The sequence below is a fragment of the Lepeophtheirus salmonis genome, chromosome 5 (assembly GCF_016086655.4).
Source record: "Lepeophtheirus salmonis chromosome 5, UVic_Lsal_1.4, whole genome shotgun sequence".
Classification (NCBI taxonomy): domain Eukaryota; kingdom Metazoa; phylum Arthropoda; class Copepoda; order Siphonostomatoida; family Caligidae; genus Lepeophtheirus; species Lepeophtheirus salmonis.
The window spans coordinates 54,069,247-54,093,820 of NC_052135.2; the positions used below are offsets into that span (position 1 = coordinate 54,069,247).

Here is a 24,574-nt window from a genome sequence, read left to right on the forward strand (position 1 = left end):
ATTTAGTTTGCTCATACCTAGTGTGAAATCTATCTAAAAATACTAAACAGACTGTAGTCCTATCAGTCTGGTCCCAATAATATTTGTCAGTTTGAGGACTGGTCCCTATTAGTCTTTTAAAGTAACTATAATAGCTGAAATGATGTAGTTACTACCTACGTTATCTGTTCAACATAACTTCTTTCAAAGAGATAAAAGATATCTGCTGTTTAAAGTTGGATGTGTATTGCTAGAGAGCCATCATTCATTATTTTCCTCGTTTTAAGATTATATCGAAATTCATATATATATTATTTTATTATCATATATATTTATTTTATTATGCATTTTGAAGTCAATTTACTTCAAACAGAGGAGAGAATTTTTTTATTTTTTTTTAGAGGGAGATGTCAACACACCCACAACTTATTATTTTATGAAAAAAAGCACACACATCAATTGTGTTTCCTTTTATAATCAGTTAACTGTGTTGTTATTTTTTACATGATTTACTATCGTAATTAAAATTAAAGTCGGCTTTAAGTGCACGAAATGTTTGTATCTATAGTATTTGTGTACATAACATTAAATCTAATGAGTAAAAGCGGGAGATGTGTAAAGAAAAAACTAAGTTTAGCGATGACACAAGGAAAAACAGTTGAGCTACATCTTTCTCTTCTCGCTCTTAGACAAATCCCATCTCTACTGGTACTTGAGTATTCCAAGTGGTTATTTAATTACAACAGAACACATTTTTTTTCTCAGCACCCATTATGTAAATTCAAAAAAAAAAAAAAAAAAAAGAAGAAGAACAAACCGACCTAATACTCGCTCTTAGCTCATTGTATGTACAAAAAAAGGATTAGAAACTAAAATATTTGAACCAATTAATTCCCTGTAGAAAACTAAATCAATAGAGAGAGAAAAAAAAAAGAATAAACTATTCAAAATAAAAGAATTGTATAAATATATTATATTTATGTACGTGTAATGTATATTCAGTCTTCTCCACAAATCCTTTGTATTTCTATATAAAAGATTGTTTTATACAGCAGTTCCCTTCCTTGGGGGTATTTTTATATGCTAGCCCCTAGAGAATTGCTTTTGTTTTATTTCAAACGAGTCATCTTCATCATCATACAAGTGGGTCCTACATATTATTTGCAAAAGGACTTTTAATTATGTATATTTCCACTGATTAATAGCACGTCATTGACTAGAGGGGAAATTCTATATGTGAACACAAAAGCACGCTATAATGACTTTTCTGAAAATTGAACGTGGATTACATTTATTACTATTCAATAAATTGTTCTTATAACCCCTTTAGATGTTTTGCAAATTGCAGTTAAATTAGACAAAATTAATCATCAAAATATAAGAATACAAAATTGACAGAATGGACCCTATCGGGACCAATATCAGTCTTTTAAATCAAATAAATGTTTTAAACTATAGTAAAAACTCTTGTGTATCTCAAATCATTTCAGCAATTTGAATATAAAGCCTATAATTTACTCAAATATGTCTTTGAAATATTTGACTTAAATATACAGAGTGGTCAATAAAATCGGAACACTTTGAATTTTAAACTTCAAAAAGATATAATCTCTTAATTAACAATAGAATTTCAACAAAATGAATAACATAAATAGAATTGTGCCATAGCTCTCTTAATTAATCATGTAGCCGCCCTTAATAATGGCTTACAGGTGGTGGTGGAAGGCCTGACACCCGTTGCGGATGTAGTCATCGGTCATGGCGTCCAAGTGCTGGTTGATAGTGGCATTGGGGTCCTCAATGTTTGAACAAAAGACACTTCAGACATTCCCCACGACATGCACTCAAAAGGTGAAGTCAAGGGGCTAGTATCAGGTCTTTAAAGAGGCCAAAAGTGTCAAAGAAGATCTTGCAAAGGAAGAGATGGGTTTCTCTCATTCTTGATGTCAAAAGTGGCCTCTCCATCTCACAAGGCTCATTCCACCCATTTTTTATAGCTCTCTAGATCAGTTGTTCATAACCTTATTTACCCTTCAAGCTTCATTAGTGCATTCATCGAACCCTTCAAGATTGGAAAAATAAAATATGACTTCTTCAAAGAACATAGGTATATATATTTTATGAGTGCACAAAAGGAACCACTATTTTCAAAGAACAAGACCAACAAAACATGAATTTCACGAAAAAACTATTTTATTGAATATTAGTTGCAAATTAATATGTCTTTTGCTGTTCCCTTTCAGACACAAGTTCAGAAATGCGTGGCTTCACCTTGGCAAGTGCCACTCTCACTTCGTTTTCGCAACAGAGTCTGTTCATTTTCTTTGTTTTTATGACCACCAGCCTCGAAAAGGATTTCCCCCACAAAAAAATACCTTGTTACAGACGGTATGAGTATATCCAGGGCTTTCCTTACAATAAGAGGGTATGGTACGATTTACTGACACCAAAACGTTGATAGTGTTGTTGATGTGAAGAGTTGCCGTTGAAGTTGGTAGTCCCCCACCCACAATGATGTAATTTCTGTCTTTTTGAATAAAAAAAATTAATGGGAAGCAGTGGTAAAACATATATATATATATAATCCTGCGGAGGCCCTTGGTAACCCGGCAACTTAAAGAATGTTTCGTAGGAGAGCAGCTTAACTGTCATGACGCTTAATTAAATTATTTTCAAGCAGCTGCCATGGTAAGGTAATAAACGCAAATCCTACTGCTTATCAAGTAAAGACATAGGCTGGGTTTACTCAGTTTTCGATCCTCAATTATACACTTATCTCCACAACTACTCTAAAAAATAAATAATACTCTTCAGGTTGCCAAGAACACAAGACTCCCGATCTAAAAATACTAAGGATTTGCAACCTTATGCATCAATATCATTTGTTAGTTTTTATTAGATTTATATATTTTTTTATTTAAAAAAGTCATTATGTTCCACAAAATAACATATTAATTTAACTATAATATTGAATAATAGTTTTATGTGTATATTAAGTAATATATAAGAAATAACTACTCAAGAATTAATCAATCAAAGATAGTACTAATTTGAATAACGTATCACTTATTTGAAATGCAAAACCAAATTACAGTAAATAGTTTCATTATATAACTGACATAACAAGACCCTCCGCAGGGAATGGGCTGAAGTGCCTGTTGCCTCCTCCTCCAAATTGAGGCTCTTATTCTTTTTATTAGAAAATTAAATATTTGATTTTTTTCTAAATTTAGAAATTTAATTTAATTTTTTTCCAAAAAAATTAATTTTCTGTGAAAAGCCATGGATTATAGAAAATTATCGCCCAAAAATAGAATATATAAAATTTTTGGCAAAAAATTTATTTTTGATATATAATATTTAAAAATTATTTTTGTGTATAGCTGTGGATTTTGGAATTTTTTTTTTTTCAAAAAAATTTAATTTTTGGGTGAATTGCTAAGAAAGCTTAAATTTTTGGAATTTTTTTCCGAATTTTTTTTTTTTTTTAAAAAAAAAATCCAAAATCCAAACTCCCCCAACAAAAAAAATAATTATATATATATTTACCATATATCCTTCGGACGTCCCTGCATAAATAAGCATATTTTGTATCATATGTACTGTTATGTAGATTTACAATTTATAAAATAAATATTGAATTTTTTAAATGATGTATAGCTAATCATATATTATAATGGATGATACACTTAATGACATGTGTGTTCCACAAAAATCCTCAATTTCGTCTTGTGTCAACAGTCTGTAATATAGATTAACAAAAAAAATATGAAATTTTCGATTGAAGTTGAATTTATTTGTATTTGATGATTCAAATATATTTAAGCCGGAGCTTATAATTAAAATCCATTTCCACCAAAAGAATATTTGATAGTTTATTAAATCCTTTTTTTTGAGCAATGACTTCAGCTGGCATAAAGAGTACAGAGGGACTTTACATTTAGGGTAAAGATTTCTAAGACATGTGAATCAGCCGTTCCAATTTAGGAAATACATTTTAACCTGACGTAATAATATGTTTTCTTATTAATTTAGAAACAACCCAATATTAATAATTAAAGCATGAACAAAAAAATGACATGTTTAGTGTAATTTCAGCAAGTTTGACGTCAGCATTGTTGATGTTGGCCATTTTGGGGGCCTAAACGTTTTATAACAATGACCCGTCCTTACCTTCATAATATCATGTAACCTTTCCTTCAAAAAGAAACATAAAAAAGGCTCGAAATCACTTGTTTTTTTAGGAAAATAAGTTAATCAGACCATTTGATATTTATCTCTTAAGTACTTCCGCCCTATCGTTGGTATATTTATTTCTCAACAAATTTTATATGATATCCAAAATGTCTTCAAATAAATAAAAAGATAGCCAATATATATATATAAACGATTGAAGCGTGTGCTCTTTCTTTGCTTTTGTTCATTATGGAATAAGTCGTGAGTGTATTAACATCTCATCTGAAAAAAAGAGTTCTAGCATACCTTTTGTTCAAATTGTTTTAAAAATCCATAATACAATAACTATATATGAATTTCAGTATAATGATAATATTTTCCCTGTACAAATGCTATTTTAATAATAGAATGTTATTCTTTTATAACAGTATTTCATTTTCTTCCTGCAAAATCATATAACAAGCAGCTGAATTTAATAACAATCTTAATTCAGCAATACCCACCTTCTCCTTGGGCTCTTAAATATATTCCATATCTAAAAATAACTTATTATTTTGTTTAGTTATAAAAATAAATGAATTATAAAACTGCCAGTACGTATCAAGTGGGACGAGGGAATCTACAACTAACAACGAAATACATTGCGGTATTTTTTGTGTTAGCAAGGTAACACCATGAAGAAAATTCTTTTTTTATTAGTATTAAGGAAAATAGTGAACTAATGGATGTCAAAATGAGACCTACAAATAAAAGGGCTTAAACCGTACTGTATATCAAAAATGTATCCCTCCAAATTTTAAGAGATGCAGCAGGAAGGTACGTTGCATTTAGTATCGAAACACAGAGATTATATGTACATTTATGGGCCTTTATCTCAGACTTACTGAGGCTCAAACCCCTTTGAATGAAAATTTCACTTGAAAAATGTAAAAAATGTTCTTAGTATTTTTAAAAAGTATCCTTGTCCATCAAAAATGTTGTAGTTGTGGATATTCTTATTACTGTATTTTTTATTATAATGTTTAAGTTTATAAAGTATTTTTCTCCTTTTTTTAAATATTTATGTAAATTTTAAGTGAATACTTCAATCTTTCTAAAATTGAAACATAAGATTTGGACAGCAGAACTCAAAGTCCCATCCACCCATCTTGAAAGCAATGGAGGTTTAATTTTAAATCAAAATGCTAATTTTCTATTTTCATAATGCAATTTCTCCTTTTATTCATTTAATTATTAATTGTAGTGTTATGCAATAGTAAGACTACATCTTTAAATAAATAAAAATTATATAGTAGATAAAAATAAACTAATACAATGGGAAGGATAAGATATTTTTCTCTAATGATTTACATTTTTTCGACCCTAATTGATCAAAAAAAAAAAGTGTACAAATCTAGCCACATTAAATACATATTTCTTTGATGAAGTTTAATCAAGATTTATTGGAAATTTATCTTATTTTATTTCGTAAAAATATCAACTATGCCCCCCGCCCCCGAATGGCGTCTCCTTCAATTGTGATGCAATTGATCATGTAAGTGAAAATGCTAAATATTAAACTCTAATCCTTGTCAACAGAAAAATACCATATGTATTTTATTGTCCGCTATCGATCTTACTTCAAACGTCATGCCTAATTGATAATTTATTATTTTTGATAAATAAACGAAGTAATAAAATATATTAAATTTATAATCCGTTTCCAAAAAGGAAAGAACTATATTTTTTTCTTGATTCCTTCCTCGTCGTATATTTGTTTATATATTGGCCATCTTATTTTTTATATGAAGAAATTTTGGCTATTATAAATAAAAATAAATAGCTAAGCTTATAATAAAATATTACTAAGTAATATTATAATACAGTATTGAATTAAAATACTATGTAGGATTTTAATATTATGAAATATATTTATGTAATTCATTATAAAAATTGTGGCGAAATAATGTCAGAGTGATAGTCAAGGAGTACTTAAGAGATAATTAGCAATTGGTATAGTTGACTTATTTGGCTAACTACCAGATGATTTTTGGCCTTTTTCTATTTCTTTTTGTACAATAAAATTATGTGATACAATAAAGGTAACGACGTGCTGAGGGTGTAATAAAAAGTTAACCAATCAACTTCTTTTCTTTAGATGAAGCAGATATTATAATTTATAATACATCAGATTTTAATCTACTATAACCTTGCCATGCCCAACTAACAATTAAAATCCCTTTGTCGTCTCGAAGTATTTATTTCTCTATGTCAAAGACCTTTATGTGGATTCTAATGATCAACTTTAATATAAAGCTTATAATAAATATTAAGGTTTCTCTCTAGGGTTTTAGAACTACATTAATTATGGGAAAAATATCATGTATAATTATTTAATTATACAAAAATCTTTTGTGTAACTTGAATATATATTGAAAATTCACTTGAGATAAAGTTTTAAACGATTTATGCAACCATGCAAATGATGTGCATCCACAAAAGATAATGCCCAACGAAGCATTTATAACAATCAAATCTAATAATGAATATTTAATTATAACTTCACCTTTTCATCTAGGAAGCATGAATTAGTTTTGGATCTAAGTTGAAAATTTGTGTGTTCCTTTTAAAATAAAAAATAAATTACTTCAATTTCTTAGTACTTATTATCTCATTCCATAATTTCCCCGGGATCTTGCTAAAAGACAATGCCTCAAAAAAATATTATTTAAGTGGTTTTTTAGAGTATTTTTTCTTCTTAATATTGCGAGTACTGTGGTTATGTTAGTCTTCAATATGGGATTTAATCATTGTTTTTTTGTTTTGTTTTTTTCCAAAACTGTTATCAGTATTATTTTATTACTAAAGAGAGAACATAAAAGTATAAATTAATCACTAGTGTGTGAAAGACGAAAAGTAACACTAGATTTGTTGTGTTGGACTCGGAGTAAAATTGAGGATATATATAATTCAGTCAGTTGGCCTAAAATAAGTGTACCTCACACCGTTCGTAGTTGGTAACCCGAAAGGTGTTTTATGTTTTCTAAAGTGTTTATCATTTTAATTTAATTCCTGAAGAACAATAGGTATAAGGTAATCACCAGTCCTTGGAAGACGAAGACTAATACTGAGGATTTGAAGCCAAGTTATAAGTGTAAGTCCTTGATGGACTCGAATAGAATTGAAGATCCATATACATCGGATTAATTCCTGCCTATATCATTGCTGGATACGGAGTGGGGTTTGTGTTATTTTTTCCGTCCATTAGCTGCTTGCAGCCAGTTAAATGAATCTTTATGGCAGCTCTGCTGCTCTTCACCCTAACATTCTTAAGATTGTCGGGTTGACCACCCTCATTTTTAGTTCCATTATTTAAGCATACTGGTAGATCATATTATTTTCAACTATGTTCATTGGTATCAAGTAGTGTTCAATGCAAGTATTAGGTTTACTTTTTTAATCTTGAAGTCATTTGATGAAGTTTTATCACGATTTCTTTGAAATTTGTCCATTTTATATAATAAAAATCTCAACATGAGCCCCTTGAAATCTTGCAATTCATGATGTCAGTAAAAACAATCAACAAGGCGTCACTTTTACTAACATTATAGTAAAGTAACTCAATGTTTTACGTATCTTTTATACATAAGAGTAGTTTGCAATTACTTTTCATTTAGACATATTTAAAGTACTTATTATTTTTTATATAAATTCGTCAAGATTGATTAATGATGACGTCATTTAGCAAAAATTGTTCCATATGACGGATTTTTTGTTAAAAAATAGGACGAGTTGGACTGGATGTCAAAACTTTGGACCAATACATCCCTAATAAACAGACATTATGAAGATTCATCCTGTATATAAATATAAATATTTATTTTTTGCAAAAAAAATAAAAGACATCAACAAAAAATATATAAAAACGTTTTGCAAAAGGACGAAAACACAGTAATTGTAAGTCATCACAAGTAAGAGATTTTATCAAAACATAATAAATATAATATTTAAAAAACAATTTGTCCATTAAATAGTATTAATAAAATAATAGATTTATATAAATAGTAAATATAAAAATTTCCTTTCTTCAATTAAAGTTTGAATTCCTTCCTTTCTTTATTTTTTCAAAAAAATCTACCAACATTTCACTCTTCTATTATTTTTTTCTAAAGTCTTGGTAATTTTAAAGAAGAACGAGCAACTGACACTTGTCACTAATTAATTATTGTTATTATTAACATTGATTCCACTTCCGCCTAGTTCCTGTTCACTTCCGTGGTGATACATGACTTTGGTTTTAAAAACAGTGACTCCTCCATTGTTACCAACACCAGAGGATTCACACTTTTCAAATGAAGGATGATGATGTCGATGTGGATCCGAAGCGTTGGAAACTCCAGAGCAACGAAGGAGTCCATCAGGTCCATAGATCATATTGGCGTTCCCGAGCTGCGATAAATTGCCTTCACTTTGTGACTGAAATCGGAGATTGTGATCCGCCGATGAGAGTCGGTTTCGACAGTGTGGATGATGATGGTGATGGTGATAATGTGGATGTGATTGCAAGAGTCCGCGATTGTGTCCTTGGTTTCCAGCCTTGGAGATGATCCTTCGTGCCATTTGAAGCCAACTGTAAATAAGTTAAAAAATAGCCATATAAAAAAATGAACGCAGGATATGTGTAGGGAATGTAAAAATTGTCCAAATCCTCGTGAGTAGTGGCGTAGCTAGCCCTTCTTTGGATAAATTTAAGCTCCACCCAAATATAATGAACATATTAAGTCAATAAAAAGTTCTAAGCGTTTTCCGCTAGATGTCTTTAGTGAGCTATATCTCACGATTAATATATAACATTAAAAAAGCTACAGGTATACTAAAAGGTTAAGCATACACTTAAAATAAAGTAAATTTACAGTTTTGTGCTTGGTGAAGCCAGTTGTGTGTAGCAGCATTCCAAAATGGAAGTAAAAAAAGGAAAAATTCGATACATTCTTCAGTATCACTGCGACCAAGGTGGCGGAGCCGGCGGACAAAATTTTGCGTGCTGTTTATGGGACCAATAAAGTATCGAATGTAACATCAAAGCGGTGGTTCTAACGATTCCGTTCATGTAATATGGACATCGAAGATAAGGTACAACCTGGTAGGCCCATCATCGAAAATGTCTATAAAATAATGGAAATCGTCGAGTGGGACCGGCATGTTAATTTAATTTCAATTTTTTTATATTAATTTTATTTTCAAAATAAAGCACAAAACGCTCAGAACTTTTTACTTTACATATTATTTAAAAAATACACCTATTTATATAAGTAATTATCAGAGGGTGCCCACGTTGCAGCGCTGAATAGAGAGGAATAGAAACAAAGAATGAAGGTAGATGGAAAGAGACAGGGAGAAGAGAAGATGGGAGAGATAGAGAGTGATAAGGAAAGAGAACACGGAAATTGAGGTTAAATTTCAATCAAAAACAGCCTCTTAGTAACTTCGGAGGCACAAAAAAATATCATAAGGAACATAATTGGTTCTTTTATATGTGTGTTTGCTAATTTCAAAAACATATCTGTCCGACCGTTTGGGATTCCATGTGACATAATACAAAAAACGGACTTTTAAATAAATATAAGATTGTATTTAGAGTATTGTCAATAAATATTTATTCGGTCCAGTCCAGTCTTAGGGTCAATCCTTAAGATTGTCTGTACTAGAACTGATTAAAAAAAAAGAAATAAAGTTGAGTGACGTTATCAAAGACCGAACTTTATAAGTCTTTAGGACTGATATGCAGGAGTGAACTGTACCAGACCCAGAGTGAACTGGACGGGACTCTAGTCTTCAGGCCTAAATAAGGACTGACACAACACTAACTGTATTACGGTGTCCAAATGATGAACACAAAGAACACTCCTAATGGTGAACATAATTTAAAAAAAAAAAGAATTGGTAATCTGCAAGAAATGAGCAATAGAGTTTTTATAGTCATCTCTGTCGGAAGATATGTCATCTATCAATGTTGCCAACATAAAATTTTCTTTTAGATTTACAATAATCATGATTTAAACAATTTTCACATCCCTAGGTATGTAAGTGAGAGGGATTTTACGTTACCTATGGGGTGACATGAGCATTTTCGCTTGTTGTGCACGAATTTGACTCCGATATTTGGAAGCGTAGTCGTAAATTTGATCTCCATCTCGCTCACTTAAACAACTTGACGGCTACAAATAATAAAATTGGATACAAAACATGAGATTTGATTTTAAGACACAATCATTTTTTATGAAAACCTACCGAGTAAGATCCTGGAACATAATTTCCTTCCCGACAGCGAGATCCAGTCGTGGGTAGACCACAGTCGGAGGCAGGATAGTTGACATAATCATTGGGAAAGGGAATGTGCCGACGAGACTCAGAGGAGGATCCGGGAGTGGGTACAGTAGGTGGCGGAGGTGCACGGTCACTCCATTCAGCTAATCGGAGATCCTCTAGCTGTTGGAGAACGAGGGGATATGAGAGCCCGAGTTCGGAGGAGTATCGTGAGGCTAGGTTCGCCAAATAACCGTCTCCAGACTGTAAAATAAAGAAAAAGGGATTGTATAATTATGTTTCGAAATATTATTACAATATAATCATAGCAAATTATACAACTTTTTAAACAAAGGCTTAACTTAAATATTATATATTAATCTTATCATTTAAGAATAATTCTATTCTTGAGATATGAGGGCATAACTCAAAAAGAAACCCTATTTCTTAAGGCGTTATCTATAAAACATATTATGGTAGTGAGTTTACTGTATGCATGTGTGTGTGTGTGTGTTTTAGTCTTCAAGTTTATTGTATACAGGATCAATTATGGCCAACGAACTTCATTCTTTTCTTTTTATGATCCTTACCTCATCACCACTATTGTTTCAAAGTTAACCGTTTTCTTGAAGAAAAGAAAAAAAACGAAATAAAAACAAAAACCCAACTCAAAAAATATCTAAAATAATGGGAAGAAAATGAAGCCATGAGACTTCCACCCATTAACATCTCATTTGCAAGACTTATTCATAGTTAAGAAACAGAAATCGCGAAAAAACAAAACAATATCACTACATACACATAAGACTCTTGGGGACATTTTTTTTAGCAAACCACATAAACCTTTCCTGCTGTGGACAATAAAAAAAACGACTTTGACAATGTTTGAAACCTCTCAGTCAAAATTTAAACCTGATTGAGGTGATAGTTAAAGAACAAAAAGGAGGGGAAATATCTTAACTTTTATAAAATAGGCAAACCGTAAATCATTCAGCACATTTTAGATCCCTTAAATAACTAAAAAAAAGTATTAAATAATAAAAAATATACAATGTAAAATTTTTTACTCATAACATAACATTTCGCACGGTACAAGAGGACCAAAAATGTTGCATTGGGGCCCAAAAATAATTTTTCCCCCTTCAAATTAAAATAGCTTGTACACGCTCAAAATGGTCTGAAAGGCCTAAAATTTAGGCAAAGTCAGTTTTTTGATTGTCCCAAGCAGGAAAAGTGTATGCGCAAAGGGTGACGAATATTGACATGCACACAAAACAGTCTAATACACATTGATATATATATAAAGCTTATTAAAAAAGTATTATTATGACTACTTTTATTGTTATGTGCATGGCCGGGGGTTTTATGTTGTATACATACAGAAAAATAAAGTCATCAAGTAGATGAAAAAACAGACAATTTCTTTTGTTTCACCTAGGCATAATGAAAATTATGTGGAAGGCTTATTTTTTGTTATTACTAAATATATCTACACATGGAAATGAGACTATCCTTTTTAAGGTTTTTCAAGCAATTTGCATGAGTCAAAATTTATATTTTGTACTACTTTATTTATCAGTAAAAAATATAGTGCACTTTGTTTTTTGATCATTTGAGGGTTGGAAGATAGACTCAATAGTCATTTGCAGTTTTCATGTTTTATCAAAGACAAGTTTCACACATCAACGAATGAGGTTAAATTTTCCAAATTTATGCTCGATGAAACAGGAAAATCTAAAATCATAATAACTAGTGTTGAAATTTGGACCGATATTTCGGTCCATACCGTGATCTTCGACTGGAAACCAAAATTTAATTGTTTTAAAATCGTGGAGCAATTTTATCGGTCTCAATCTATGTACAGATTTTTTACCTTTTCCTAATTTATCATTTGTTAAAATATGATTTATGTAGCTCATTTCACTTCATATGACGTCATCGACAATTTATCTATAGAACTGATCCCGACTGAATTTTAATGTTAACAATCCCAACAGATTTTTATGAAACAGATCCAGTGAGAATACAGACCTAATTTTACATTCAGATGGATCAAGACTGAACTTCTTTAAAGGACTGAACTTTTGTACCGAAACCAAACACTAATATTAGCACAAAAACAGTACAGTCTAATGTATAGGGTTGAAAATCCTGAGCATTTTTTATCATTGGCAGAATGAACAATATTTTTAATTTTATTTTCTAAAGATGTCATCATTATTATTTCATTATTGAGGAGAGAACCCCAAATGTATTAAGTATAAACACGAGTGTGTGTACTCATGAATGACCAAGAGTATCGATGAAGATTTATTGTGGATTTATAATTGTAAGTCCCTGTTAGACTTACAGTAGAATTGAAGATCGAAAAAAAAGTGATTCCTGCCCATGTCTTTACCTGATTAGGAGTGGGACTTGTTTTATTGAACCGCCATTAGTAACTTCAACATTTGCCATGTATATTTTTATCTACTCATTTCTAGAGTTGTAGACACCCTAGTGGACAGTTAAGCTGCTCTCATCATAACTATTCTTCAAATGATTTTTGTGCTTTCTTCTTTTTTACACACCGAAAATGCTTACAATTTACAACCCTACGAATTGTACCTACATAGAATATTTTGACAAAGAATATCATATACTTTGAAGAAAAAAAAAATACCCCTAGGTCGGAATGATAAGAGTAAAGTGTACTTTTTTTGATAATTTTTTTGCGATACGATATCACATACAAAACTTTTTTATGGTATATAATATATTTAAAAAAAAAAAGTATTTAAAAGTTTTTTAAAAAAAAGACTTAAATTTGTATTTAAAAATACTTCACTTTTTAGTGTGCAAATATGGAAGATATCTATGTACACTACAAGTACAAACTCCCAAGAGAATCATAAAAATTATTAGAAAAAACTCTTAGACATAAGAGGTGGAGATTCCAATAGATGTGCACGCTTATAAAGAAGTTACACACTTATTTATTACAATAATATCTTCTTCTTCTTCCTCTCTAACTAAGTAGCAAGAAGAATAAAGTCTCAAGGGAACAATACTCTTATATCTCTACTACCCATAATAATAATCTTAGAAGAAAAAGGTGCAAACGTAAGATATCCCAATTCATAGATAGGTTAAGTGAGCCAAACGTTGGACAAGGTATTTTTTACCCACTTGAGTAAATTATTCTTCTTTTTATATGTTATCTACAAGTTAGGATTTTGTACAAATTATAACTTGTACCAAAAAATGAGATGAATACTTTTAAATGAAGGATTGACAGTACTTGGGATGAGGATAATAAAATAATTGAATATTCCATGGATTATCTATTTATTATTGGTGTCATTTTTGGTTGTTTTAATACAAACTACTGAAATATAAGTATATTCTAGGACGATATAAAGTTCAAATACCCGCAGTTATATTCCTCATAAATATCTAATAACCATATAATTTTAATAGATCAAAATGAAATGATATTATCAATGTATAGTTGGTCATTATAGAATGACAAAATTTTAAGACGAATATATTGCAACTTCTAGAATGTGCTGATACAAGTTGCAACTCGTACATACATCGCAACTTGTAAACAACAAAAATGTAAGGAAGACTACTAATCTTGAAAATACATTTAAAAACAAACAGCATATGGACCCTATTTTACTCTAAATATATTATTGTATATAATAAAGGAAAAAATGACTCATGCCCCTTTTTATTCCAGTTATCCTGAGTTCCATGCATAAAGGCACATTCATAAACCACGCCACCACTTAGCGGGAGGAGCGATCCCTCCATTGGGTAATAATCAGATTAAAACCATTTTAATGGTGCCAAAATTGATTGTCACAATACAAAAATGGGAAATGAAATTAAACAGGGGGTATCTCACAGTCAATATAAGTGTCTTAAATCAAATAAAGGTTCTAAACTTTAGCTAAAATCCTTGGGTATTACAAATTAGTCCATAAATTTGAAAACTAAGCCTATTATTGAATTATTAAATATGAAATATTGGGCTTTATTTATGGATGCAGTAAAAAATAATCATTGGGATTTTTTCCTTTTCTTGATTTTTGTTCACGATTGTTTTTAAGGTGAATTTTAGCATATATATAAAAAATGTAGACGGTATATGGTTAATATTCAGTTTTGAATCCAGTCTCAACACTAATTAAAACCCTCCACTCAACTTTTTTAAGGATACTTAATTATTCAATATGGTTCCCACTCATATATTTAATTACACGTTTCCCCGTATTCAATTACACATCATTCTCCATCGAAGGGTTCGAAAGATAGTCATCGCTACTTCATGTCTTCAATGTATGTACTCGTGGAAAGAGGAAGAGAATGGCTCTGAGCTATCATCATCGCATCCCCCTCGAATAAAAAAAAAAGATATATAAATCCAATCATGTCAGTTGATTCCCCCCCCCCCTACAATTTCTAACCTTTTTTTACTTACTGTCTCTATTCTGAGCCGTAAGTAAAAAATAGATCATGACAGGTAGCCCCCTCCTTCTTCAAATTTCCCATGAGGGAAATGATGATAAACCACCTTCTTCCATAATTTTCCTTTTTACGTGAGACAACTACCAATTAAAAATAAGCGTGTACTAACAAAAATGCATATACAGGGTGCGTCATACATATTTGTATGATCAATTAAAAACATCCTTTGACTGACCTCCTATAAATGTACATTTTTTTACTTATCCCCAGAAATATATCAAAATTAGGTCAACAAATGGATAAAAATTGAAAACCTCATAAGGTATATGGCACATGGTGTATGTGTATTTTCGCAGACTCCGCGCTTGATTATAAAAAATAGAATTCTCTAATACTGTTTGCATTTTATCAAAATCATTTCCAAGAATAATAAATTCAAATTTCAAAAAAAAAAAGAATTTATATTTCCTCTATCCTCTGTTCAGCAACGATAAAACCCCGACCTTTCACACAGGGATGGAGAAAGTGCAAAAAGGACCGTCAAATCACAAAAACGCATTACGAGACACCCTATTCAACGATACAAAATAGGCCAAAATACGGTCCTACAGGGTGCATGAAAAACAAAATACTGGGAACAGCTTTATAAAATAAAAATTAAACATATTCCGGTAGCAACTACAAAAAACTTCCATAATAAATTATTTTCATCTATAAATTTGAGTCTCTCTCACAAAAAAAAATATATATATAATAAGTAAGGTTGTTTCAGTTCTTATTCAGGAGTGAAAACTGCAGTCCCGTCCAATTCAGTGCTGTATATCAATCCTTAACATATAAAGTTAGGTCCTTGATGACTTAACTCAACATTATTTCTTCTCTTTTTTAATCAGTTCTAGTACTGACAGTCCGAAGACTGGACTGGACCGAATAAATAAAGACTGACGACACAGTACTAGTTATAAGTGTAAGTCCTTGTTGTATATAGACTAGAATTGAGGATCGAGATTGGAGTAACTCCTGAATATGCCTTTGCTGGACCCGGAGTGGCTTTGTGTTTATTTCCTTCATCTCAGGGCGGTATTCTCCTGATCTAATAAAACGTCATGACAGCCAAGCTGATCTCCTCCCTAACATGCATCACATTGTCAGGATTCCCATGTTACTTTCAGTTTCTTCTTTTTGGCATACTCGGAGGTACTTGATCTTTGTTTTCTCGATAAAGTATTATTTTGTCTAATCAATAATACTATGGACAATAAGAGTATTATACTATATAAAATAAAACATATAAGACACCCTGTTGCAGGTTGTGGAATTTCTCCTATTTTGCGTCGTCCAACATAGTCCCAATGGTCTTAAAACGGATAAGGAGAGTGGAAGAATAGATAACTGGCAACACATAGAAGTAACATAATATAATACATTTATTTCTCTATCTGTTGTATAGATGATGACCTCAGACAGACAGGAGTAGGTATAATGTATAGTGTAATGCTGAGAGAATTGTAATTATTATAACTTCCTATGAGTAATTATTATTATTATTATTCTATATATTCTTTCCTACTTTTTATGGCACACTTGGGAAAGACGCCGCACCAAGAAAGGAACGAAGCAAACAGCTCCACCACCGGGCTCCTTCCCTCTCCTCTTTCTCTCTTTTTCCAATTAAAAAGTTGTGTCTCAAATTACTTTATCGACTTGCATAATAAAAGCTAGAAACGCACATAACCTTAATTACTTTTTATTCCTTCTTTCATTTAAATTGTTGCATTTTTCGTTTTCTATTTGGGTCCTCTTCAGTTAAGTATGTAGGCATGTATGTACTACTTTTATTACTCAAGTACTATGTATTAGTGTTGACACTCGGTACAAGACCGACATTTTATTAAGTTCGATCTTAACATGTTGGTTTTTTTAAAGACTGATTAAGATCTAAAGTTTGGTTCTGACCGCGATTTCAACCACTTTAACCAGAAGGTAATTACGACTGTGAGTGAAAATTATATAATGGTGATGTCATCAGGGGATCTGTTGGGAAGAAAAGTTCGTTGGACATTAATGACAATTATATACTGTGCATCCTTTTTTTACATTTTCATAAAGAAAAGATCAAAATTTTCTTATTTTATTCTCGCTTTTTGTTCCATTGAGTTGTGTAAGAAAAAAAACTTTATAAATGTTTTTTTATAGGTTAGAATAATGTTTATCATCATTAATTAATGTAAAATAAGGATTAATGCTGTATTTCAATCTTTATTGACGACGCAAAGAACTTTTGTCTCCTTTCAAACTTTGAACAAGATGTGTTACCTAGAGATGACAAATTGAAATTTTGCATATTTTCCGTAATCGAAATTCGAAAAAAGTTGAAAACAAACCGGCCTACAGTACAGTGTACTTAGAGGTAGGACTATGAAGCACCATTTTACTTATTACACAATATGTAATAATAAAGATCGGCAGACAGGAAGGAATAAGCTCATCCTTTAACAAACAAATGGTTAGACACCACATGGTTACTCCTATATTAATCCCCTCACATATTTTTCGGGGTTTTTTTAGAACAAATTATGTCAAATTATTTCTAAGAAAAGAATTTGAGTCTCTCATAAAAAAAAAGTATGTCAGCCCACCACAGTCCACAGAGGAGGGATTGCGTTCTAATCCGATTAGGAATCATAATGAATTTAAGGGAAACACGTTTTGTAAAGAAAGAAATACAAAAAAATATGAAAAATTCGATCGACGACCCTTGAGGTGATTTTCTCTAATTGTTATTATAATCAATATTTTCTTTATGAAGAGAGAAACAGAAAAATACCTATACTCTCCATTTAATTGCTCCAACAGGAGCAAGGTATTAAAGAACAGAATAATAAATAAGTAAATTGGATTCTCTACGAGAAATAGACAATTAATAACACAGAGGAAACAACCACACTCTTAACCAATCTGTTGTTTCACCTTTATGATTTATGTGCAAAAAAAAAGTAACTCTTAATCACTATATGTATCCCGTCAATATCAAAGCAAGCTAGAATTATTTTTTACCAAATTTGGCGATTATTCGTCAATTTTTATCAACAAATTATTCTTGGGATGCATCGCAAAAAAAACACTTCAAGTAGCCGAAATTGATTATCACGAAAAAGAATGAGAAGTTAAAAGATTTTATGAATTTGAAAGGGCGATATTGGATCCAATAAAGGTTTTAAACTATTGTTAAAACTCTGAAGTATCTCAACTCATATTATAAATTTGAGTAGTAAAACATTTATCAAGTTTTTTTCTTAAGCAACTCGATGGAACAAAAAGCAAGAATAAAATAAGAAAATTTTAATCTTTTCTTTATGAAAATGAAAAAGAAGGGTGCGCAGTATATAATTGTCATTAATGTCCAACGACTTTTCTTCCCACCGGACGCCCCTGATGACATCACCGTTATATAATTTTCTCCTTACACTTGCAAAAACATTTTGATAGTCATTAAGATTTAAATCTTTTGATTTGTTGGTTCCGTCTTGAAGTGTAATAGTTCACTATTTGCATTTCTACAAATGAAAAAAAGGGTTTACCTCCTTAGAAAACTGGATTGTTTAGGCCATTAAAATGGCTGACGTCAAGTAAAAACGCTTTTTTATACAATTTATATATTATTATTTCACTGAAGTATATATAGTCATTTGTTGTTTAAAAGTTGCAACTTGTATAAGTAAATTGTACAAGTTGGAATGGCTTTGTCATAAAATGCATTATTTAATTAGAACATTGGTCACTCTAATTACCACCTATCATTTAATTTTGTTCAATTAAAATTACAGGGTTATTATGATTTTATGAGTAATAGAACTGTGGGCATTTGAACTTTATTATGTGCTACATAATATTTATATTTTATTAATTTTTATAGAAATAGTAAAAAATACATCACTAATTCAATGATTGTATCATTTTCAAATCATGTACTGTAAATCCTTCATCTCTTTTTTTGGTAGCAACTTGTACACAACGTTTATAACAAGTAAAAAATAATAAATTGGGATTTTCTCCTTTTCTTATCTTTATTCAAGATTGTTTTTAAGTTGAAACGCCACATACAGTGTATTTTATAACTCGTTTCTTTATTATTATTTCGTTTTAAGGACTTTTCGTAAATTCTGCCAAAACACATTATAGGTTTTTAGTTGGAAGGTATCTAAAGAGATATTTTCAAATACATATATTCGTAGATGAGTAAGATAGGTAGATAAATACTCAAAAGATAAACTATTATCTATTCCATGGTATTTACCTCTCTAAAGGAGAACTACTTCTCTATAGATGAAGAAGATTATTTAAGTTTGGGTAAATGCTTTTTTTTTTAAATACACAATTATTTATGAAAACACTTAGTGACCCGTCAAAATAAAAATAATTATGAATAACAATCCCAAAAATTAGAAAATCCCAATGTATATTATTCATTTATATCGAGCGATCCATTAAAATCTGAACACATTGAATTTTAAACTTGAACAAGATATAATTTATTAATTAACTATACCTAGAATTTCAACAAAATTAATATTATAAATAGATGTGTTTCTGAGCTATCTTAATCATTAATGAAGCTGCCTATGCGGAAATGACGACGGTGGAAGGCCTGGTACCCGCTGCGGATATAGTTCTATGTTATGACGTCCCAGTGCTGGCTGTTTATTTCATTGCTCGTGTCAAAAGTAGACGCTCACAAGGCTCTTTCTATCCACTTTTTTTTAATGCTCTCTTTACAGTCTGTTGTAAAACCCCGAGATCTCTTGCATGTACTTAAGGAAATGGCCCAGGCTGTTTTCTTTAACTTATATTGGTCCCAGATTTGGCTTTTCAATTAAAATCCATCAGTTTATCATTCATTTATTTTGAACGATCAATTTTTGATATTTTAACTATGCAATGAGACATGAGCGTTGTTTACTTATATTCGTTAATAAATAAAGAACCAGGGAGTGGCACAATAATTCAACTCCCAGAAAGATAATCTTATTTAATAAAAAATAAAATACATATGCTGTCATATGGAGGGCCCTGTGAAAATTATTTTGGGGATGCGCCATTTACTTTAAACAACTAAGTTCTAACCTTTAGACCACCTAACGCATAATATATATATCTCAATTTTATTCCTGCCCTATTTACGGCACACCCAAGGGGAGAATAAGAACTATTTATTCATAGAAATGGACAAATATTCGTCGAAAATACTAATGTTAATCGACTTCATATTGAGAAAAAAAATATTCTAGCTTGTTTTTGTATTAACGGGTCACATGCACTACTATTGATGAACTCTAAAACTAAAAGGTGAATTGGGAATTTTGTTATAACGTATATTACGTAATCCCTTCTTATACTTTGTGGTTTTGTATTCGAATATATATTTTTTGTTCATCTCTTAATAGATTAATAACCACAGAATAATCGTTTCCTAATTGACCCCTACATACCCCAAAATTACCTTGGCTCCCGGATCAATTCACTCACACAACTAACTCAAGGGATTAATTACGAATAATTAATTTAAAAACTTGTAAAAAAAACAACCGAGTAGGTTTGGAAATGGTTATAAATATAGACGTGTTTGTTGTTCATTCTCTTTAGAGTCTAGACTCCTTTATAGATAAGAGTTATCGATTTCATGGTAGCTGCTACAATAGAAAAATACACCCTTTTCGTTTTGTTTCTTTTTGAGGTCTTAATGACTAATATTGGATAAGGAGAGGATGACTCCGCTTCCATTCCTCATATCTATTCACTTTGACGGTTATTCTATATACATATATATAGGTACAATTGCAGCTTTTTAACTAATTACCCTGTAAAAAATATAGATTAGTTTTTCAATACATTAAGAGGGTTTTTCAATCCCTGACGATTTTTTTGGGTTGTGTAATTCACGATGTTCTAAGATCAAAATATTTTAATGCTTACAAGACATTAATAGGTCATAGATTCATTGTTCATTTGTCAATGACTTCAGATACGAAGGGGTACGTGAATTTATATCTAAATATCATTACATTATACAAATAACTAGAAAGGGCCTATGGTCATTTTTCCTCGATTGAATATGAATATATGAAGCATCTTTATTAAGTCCTACATAAGGACACCAATTTGAGCTGTGTCCCACAATATGTTCCAAAGTTACAGTTGATTCTGTATTTTTAAAATTGTTTGCAACATTAACCTTGACATCTCAAAATTTAATGGCCTCTGACTATGAACATAAATAATATTTATAACGAATTGGATCAAAATCGGTCTGAAACTTTTACCTTAATCCTATTGACCAACAGACAAACTAACGAACAAAAAAAAATTGGAATTTCCGGACCCAAAATTTGCTAATGCTTGATCTCAAATTGAATTAACCAAAGTTTGTAATTTAATACGATAGGGGCCGGATGAAGGTTACATTTTTACTGGTGCTAAAACAATAAATAAACCAATGGTATTACTATTAAAACATAATTATTATTTTTCACAATTAGAATTATTCCTATCCTAACATGATAACTGTTATAACTCGGATAAGAACAAATTTACCTATATAATAGATGGGTACTTCGTATACAGATCCAAGACCCGTCATATCTTTATAAACCAATACTATAAAGTTTTTAAGATTCGGAAAAGTTTGAATACTCGAAGGTGGTTTGTGTCACAGATATATTCAAATAATATAAGTTCACTATTACAGTAGCCGGGGTCTTCCAATCCAGTTCCAAGACACATCCTATCTCTAATTGGAGCTTGTGTTTATTTAATGAAACGTCTTGACAGCTAAACTGTTCTCCTCCAAAACTTTCTTTAAATTGTCTGGGTGAGAACATTAATATCGGTAGTTCATATTTTATACAACTCTAGCTATTGATATCTTGTATCTCTTATATCAAAAGTTGCAATTTTTTTTCTCTTTCTATATATACTTCTAGTCATGTTATAGTTATTATTATTTGGTTTGTAATTATAAAGTGAAAGTTGAATTTTAATTTTATGGTTTTTTTTTTTTGGTTTTTTTTTTTCATAACGAAAAAGTGAAGTAAAAATGAGGATTTTCACTTTTTTTTTTTTTTGCTCACACACGTACCAACCACTACTATACAACTAACTTTTTCATTGTGTATGTAATTTATGGTTTGGTTGGTTCAAAGTTATAGAGAAAGGAAAATAAACCCAACCTTCATTTTTGCAAAGAAATAAAAAAACTTATTGAATGAATTAGTTGCCTACTTCTTTATAACCAAAAATGCTCACTCCTAATGAACTCTAAGGGATTAGAATACATTCTAATCTAACATTCATTTGACTAAATAATAAAATGATATGTTTATGCCTATTTTTAATTGCCATTTACCCAATAATAAAACTTACTACTCAATTCCATTTCTAAATATTTGTACATATATCAAACTCATCTTTAAAAAAAAAAATAACTTTTGCTCATGAACTGTTAATTGTATGCATATCCTAGCCTGCAAGATTTGAAATAGTTGGCAATCAGAGCCTTGTTAAATATATTTTCTAAAGCTATTATAATTATTAATATTTAGTTCTGAGTAGATAATATAGAAGTCTAAAGTGTGCGTGCTGATGGATGACAGAGAGTAACACGGAGGATTGGTTGAGGAGTAATATGTGTATGTCCTTGTGGGACTCAGAGTACAATTGAGGATTGAGATCGGAGTAGTTATTGCCTATATCATTGCTCATTATGGAGTGGAATCTGTGTTTATTTCCTTCATCTGACGGCAGCTTGCAGCTAATCTAATGAAACTTTACGGTTGCTCATCTCCTCTCCTTTAATCAAACATTCTTCCAATGGTCAGGATTACCAAAGGTCATTTTCAATGCGTTTTTTTCAGCACATTGATAGGTCATAATAGTTTGTAAAAAATAAAATAAACAGAAATTCAAAGTGGTAATCCTGAAAATTAGGAGGAATGTTTGACTTAGATGTTTTTATTAGATTAGCTGCAAGCATCTATGAGAGCAAAAAGAAATAAACACAAATTTTACTCTGTATCTAATAAAGAAATTGCCTAGAATTACTCAGATATGGATCCTCAATTCTAAACCAATTTAAATAAATAATAATGATGGCAGTGATATGTAAGTCCTTATCTAACATTGAAGACCGCAGTTTTGTCTAGTTCAATCATACATAACAGTTCTAGAACTTATAACGTTCGTTCTTTGTTGCCTTCAATCAACTTTTTTTTAATCAGTCCTAATATTGACAGTCCCAAGAAAAGATAGTCTTACAGATAGGTCCGGATAAATAAGGACCGACACAACACTAGTTAAAAGTGTAATTTCTTGTTGGACTGAGGGGGGAATTGAGGATAGACAACGGCTGAATTTGTGTTTTTTACTTTATCTTTTAGCTGTTTGTAGTTAACCTAATAAAACATCATGCCAGCTTATCTGCTATTCTTCAAACAGTCCTTATATTGTCAGGGTTACCAAGTCATTTGTTGGTTTCTCCAATTTTTTATATGCATCATATTTTGTATCTATCACATTAATATATACAAAGGTTCTTTATTAGGATAACAATACATATATGTATTGCTGCTATATAGCTGGTCAAATAAGATTATAGTATCCTTGATCTTTCTCGGATACAATGCAGGTGGTGTGACTGTAATACTCATTAGTGAATTTTGTATTATTGTGACAAGATGTGTACATACATTGTTATAAGTAATCATCTCCGTTTTTGAATATTCCTATGAGTATTTTTAGAAGGTTTGACAACATTCCAGAAACAGTTTTTTGAGGTTACAAACAATTACTCCACCAGAGTACCTCCTGAAACAACACCCATTCTATACATCTTCATCATTCTTATATTTGTATCGTCATTCTAATTATATACTGTATAAATAATGGAAAAAAGTATCATTCAATTAATTATATTATATTATATCTTTATATAACTCTATCTGTGTCCTCCTTAATGAATTGATTTCATGTTTGGGGTTCATTAGTATTATTAGATATATATATATTATATGAAAAAACGATAACAAGAAAGAGAGTTATCTATATAATGCATATTAATACAGACCAATGCTGAATAAAATATGTCCTGTCAGTGTGTAAAAATAAAAGAAACCGAAAAAAACGTGGTAAACCTGACCATTTGAATAATGTTTGGAAGGGGTGCAGCTTAGCTATCATGACGCATCATTTGATTAGCTGCAAGTAGTTGTGGCGACGAGGAGAAAGAAATAACCAATAACATAGCCAATAATTACTCCAATGTCAATCCTCAATTCTACTCCGAGTACAACAAGGAATTACCCTTATAACCAGAGTTGTATAAAATATGACTAGCCGGTTTGGTAAAAAAAAAAAGGAACAAAAAATGAATCTGGTAACCCTGACAGTTTAAAAAAATCTTTGGAAGAAGTGCAGTTTAGTAAATTATTAATAAGTTAATTGCAAACAGCTTTGAGAGAAAGGATATAAGCACAAATCCCACTCCTTATTTACTTATTACTCCGATGTCGATCTTCAGTTTTACTCCGAGCTCAACAAGGACTTACATTTACAGTTCACGAGTTAACCTCCATTGTTGCTCTCAATGTTTCCTGAGCACACTCATTAACTATAACTTTATATAATT

At 30.8% G+C, this 24,574-nt stretch overlaps 1 protein-coding gene across 1 annotated transcript in view; it reads right to left on the reverse strand.

The window, feature by feature from the left end:
• Positions 1-7,992: 7,992 nt before the first annotated feature.
• LOC121118282 (uncharacterized) overlaps positions 7,993-24,574 on the reverse strand; it is a 46,870-nt gene continuing 30,288 nt past the window's right edge. Inside the window, exons 2-4 of the mRNA XM_040712852.2 lie at positions 10,426-10,704; positions 10,243-10,352; positions 7,993-8,764 (exon numbers count right to left, since the gene is read on the reverse strand). Coding sequence (XP_040568786.1) covers positions 8,353-8,764; positions 10,243-10,352; positions 10,426-10,704 — 801 coding nt within the window. The 3' untranslated portion in view covers positions 7,993-8,352. The remainder of the gene's footprint in view (positions 8,765-10,242; positions 10,353-10,425; positions 10,705-24,574) is intronic.